Source organism: Galeopterus variegatus, unplaced genomic scaffold (genome assembly GCF_000696425.1).
Source record: "Galeopterus variegatus unplaced genomic scaffold, G_variegatus-3.0.2 Scaffold45634, whole genome shotgun sequence".
Lineage (NCBI taxonomy): Eukaryota > Metazoa > Chordata > Mammalia > Dermoptera > Cynocephalidae > Galeopterus > Galeopterus variegatus.
In genome coordinates this window covers 1-2,927 of record NW_007771745.1, presented here as the reverse complement: position 1 = coordinate 2,927, position 2,927 = coordinate 1, and the positions used below count along the sequence as shown (strand labels likewise).

Genomic DNA, 2,927 nt, shown 5'->3' with positions numbered 1-2,927 from the left:
TTGACCATTTCTGCCTACCCTTGGAGCATGGTGTCGGGTCAGGGACAAACAAACCCCAAGCATACAAATCACATGAGTCTCAAAAATCCGATTGAGTATACATTTGGGAAGATGTTCCAACCTGGCTCTGAAGGCTCCTCCTGGGGGAGGCCAGCTCCCAGCTGTCTGCTCCTTCTAGGGTTCAAACCCCAGGACAGTCCTTAGGCAAGGACAGCCCTAGCCAGAGAGGTCGTGGCCTCCCAACCTTGGGTTGTGGAGTCTGGGCAGGCTGGATTACAGGGACAGCCAAGTTGACACAGGACAGATCCCTGCAGTGTAGCTGGGTCAGTACTTGGCTCTCAGGGCTCATTCCCCACTGTGCCGGGCTTTGCCTGTCAGTCGGCGTCGCTGGGTCTTGCTGGTACGAGTGGCACTTGGGGGCTTCTTGGTGGAGTCCTGGGCCCGACGGGGATGTTTCCTCTTGACCTTTTTGCGGCTGTGTGCATGCAGCGATGCTGTGAGGGAGGAGATCCTGTGGGAAGGTGAAAGGCCAGTGAGCCCGGGGCCTCTGCTGACTGTGGAGAATAGAGCAGTGGGTGAAAGGCTGGATTGGGGGGTGACTGACCACACAGCTCATAGAGGTCAAGTCAGGACAGGCCTGGAATGCTAGGAGCACCAAACTCATCCCAAAGTTGGCCGGCTCTGACTCCAGAGGGCCTGCCAGCAACTCCCCTCATGGAGGGAAAGGCCCTTAACCCCGGTACTAAGGGGACCTGAGGCTGGACATTCCCAAGGGTGGGGAGGGACAGGGGCAAGGAGAGGCTGAGGACCACTCAACAAGCAAGGCAGAGGGCTGCTGTGGGCCCCACACCTGCCCCATGGGCCAGCGGGAGGTGGCTCCAAAGGCCTGGTCACTAACACCAGCCGTAAGGAACAGACCACAGAACACAGGTCAGGACTCACCGCTGAGAGAGCAGGGGGTCTCTGGACTTCTTGGGTAAGGCTCTGGTTGGCTTCTCCATGGATGACGCCTCCTCCTGGGACCCATCCCTGGCTCCTTGCTAAAATAGCACAGGACAAGGACTGTTACAGAAAGCAGAGGGCTAGACACCCTGAGCAATCATGACTTTGTCAAATGAGGGTGTGACCTGCCACCTCACAGACCTGGAATGGGGCTCAGAGAAGGCCTTGGGCAGAAGAACATTACATCTGCCCCAAACTGGGGGATTACACAGGGGAGAGCTGTTTTCACAACCCTCCACTGCCTCGCACCAGCAGCTGGTAGTAGACACTCAAACACTCACGGATGAAAAAATTAGCAAAGGGATGGGCTGGCTGGTTAGCTGAGTTGGTTAGAGCATGGTACTGATGACACCAAGGTCTAGGGTTTGATCCCTGTACCGGCCAAAAAAAAAAAAAAAAGGAAAAAATTAGCAAAGTGGGGATAAGACTTGTCTTTGCATCAGACGTTGCAAAAGAAAGTGTAAAATGGAAGATGAGCGTGAGATCAGTAAGGAAGTGCTCAGGCAGTGGCTTCAGCACTTAAGGACACTGTAACCCACGGGCAGAAATGTGTTTTACACCATAACTGTGTATATACATGCAGTCATCTCTCTGTATCCACAGTTTTCACATTCACATATTCAACCAACTATGGATCTAAAACATTGAGAAAAAAAAAAACCCTAAAAACAAAAAAAATTAAAAAGAAGATATAGTGTAACAACTATTTATACAGCATTTATATTGTATTAGGTATTGTAAATAATCTAGAGACGATTTTAAAGTATCCAGGAGGATGTAAGTTATATGCAAATACTATGCCACAAGCATCTGAGGATTTTGGTGTCTGTGAGGGTCCTGGATGCCAAGGGATGACTATATATGTAAATTCTTACACAAACCAGACAGACACAACTCTAGCTAGAACAGATGTTTCATGAAATAATACTTTCTGTGATGTTTTGTGGTATTTTCAATTATACTCTTTTTTATTTTTTTACTACTAGTAGTTGTTGTGACCTACTACTTGCTTAGTAGGTTGCAACCTCCTGATGATTCACAACCCACAGGTGAAAACTCACTGTTAGTGCGCACAGACTTGCCTTGTCACTGCTGCTTACCATGTGAGGGGAATGATCACAATGAACAGCCATCTTTTGCTGAGCACTTACTGTGGGCTGGGCACTGTGCCCAGTGATTCATGCGGATGAACCACTTTTGAGCTCACAGCAAATTCACAAGGCGGGTGCAATGAACAGCAACCCCCAATTTACTGATGAAGAAAGGGAAGCAAGCAAGGCAAGGAAACCTGCCCAAGCTCCTTCAGCCACCCGGTGGTGGAGCTGGCCTCTGCAGCCCCCAGGAGGCAGAGACTGAAGGGTCTAGAAGGGAAAGAGCCCCTTGCCTAGGGATACCTATGACATGGGCCACCAATTAGCAAGCCCCTGACAAGCCAGTCTGCTCCTGCTCCCCTTCTTCCCTGTGGCCTGGACTGGGACCCACCTCAGGCGGCGGCAGTCCGAGCAGCCGGGCTCCTGAGAGATCCAGGTTGCTGATGGTGGTCACGGTGACTGTGTGATTCGGGTGGTCGTACTGCACCGACTCTGTCCTTGCTGTCACCAGCTGGTCCAGCTCATCTGCCTCCTCTGCATAGAGTGGGCAAAGACCAAGCCTCAGCCCAGGAACAAGCGACCAGGCTCCAGCCTCCCTCCCAGCCCTGGGGTGCAAGGGCCCTTGTACTCTAGAGGAGAGCATCCGTTAAGAATTTAGTGGTTCCTTGGGCCGGCCTGTGGCTCACTCGGGAGAGTGCGGTGCTCATAACACCAAGGCCCCGGGTTCGGATCCCATATAGGGATGGCCGGTTTGCTCACTGGGTGAGCGTGGTGCTGACAACACCAAGTCAAGGGTTAAGATCCCCTTACCGGTCATCTTTAAAAAAAAAAAAA

General features: G+C 51.6%; 1 protein-coding gene across 1 annotated transcript; it reads right to left on the bottom strand.

Annotated features, from left to right (window-relative positions):
* Positions 1 to 86: 86 nt before the first annotated feature.
* On the bottom strand, positions 87 to 2,627 carry NOL12 (nucleolar protein 12; the record flags this gene model as incomplete). The annotated part of the gene is made up of 3 exons (XM_008565255.1): positions 87 to 511; positions 943 to 1,040; positions 2,485 to 2,627. Coding segments are annotated over 3 exons (407 nt in total), but the record flags the coding sequence as incomplete, so codon positions are not given.
* Between the last annotated feature and the right edge of the window lie 300 nt (positions 2,628 to 2,927).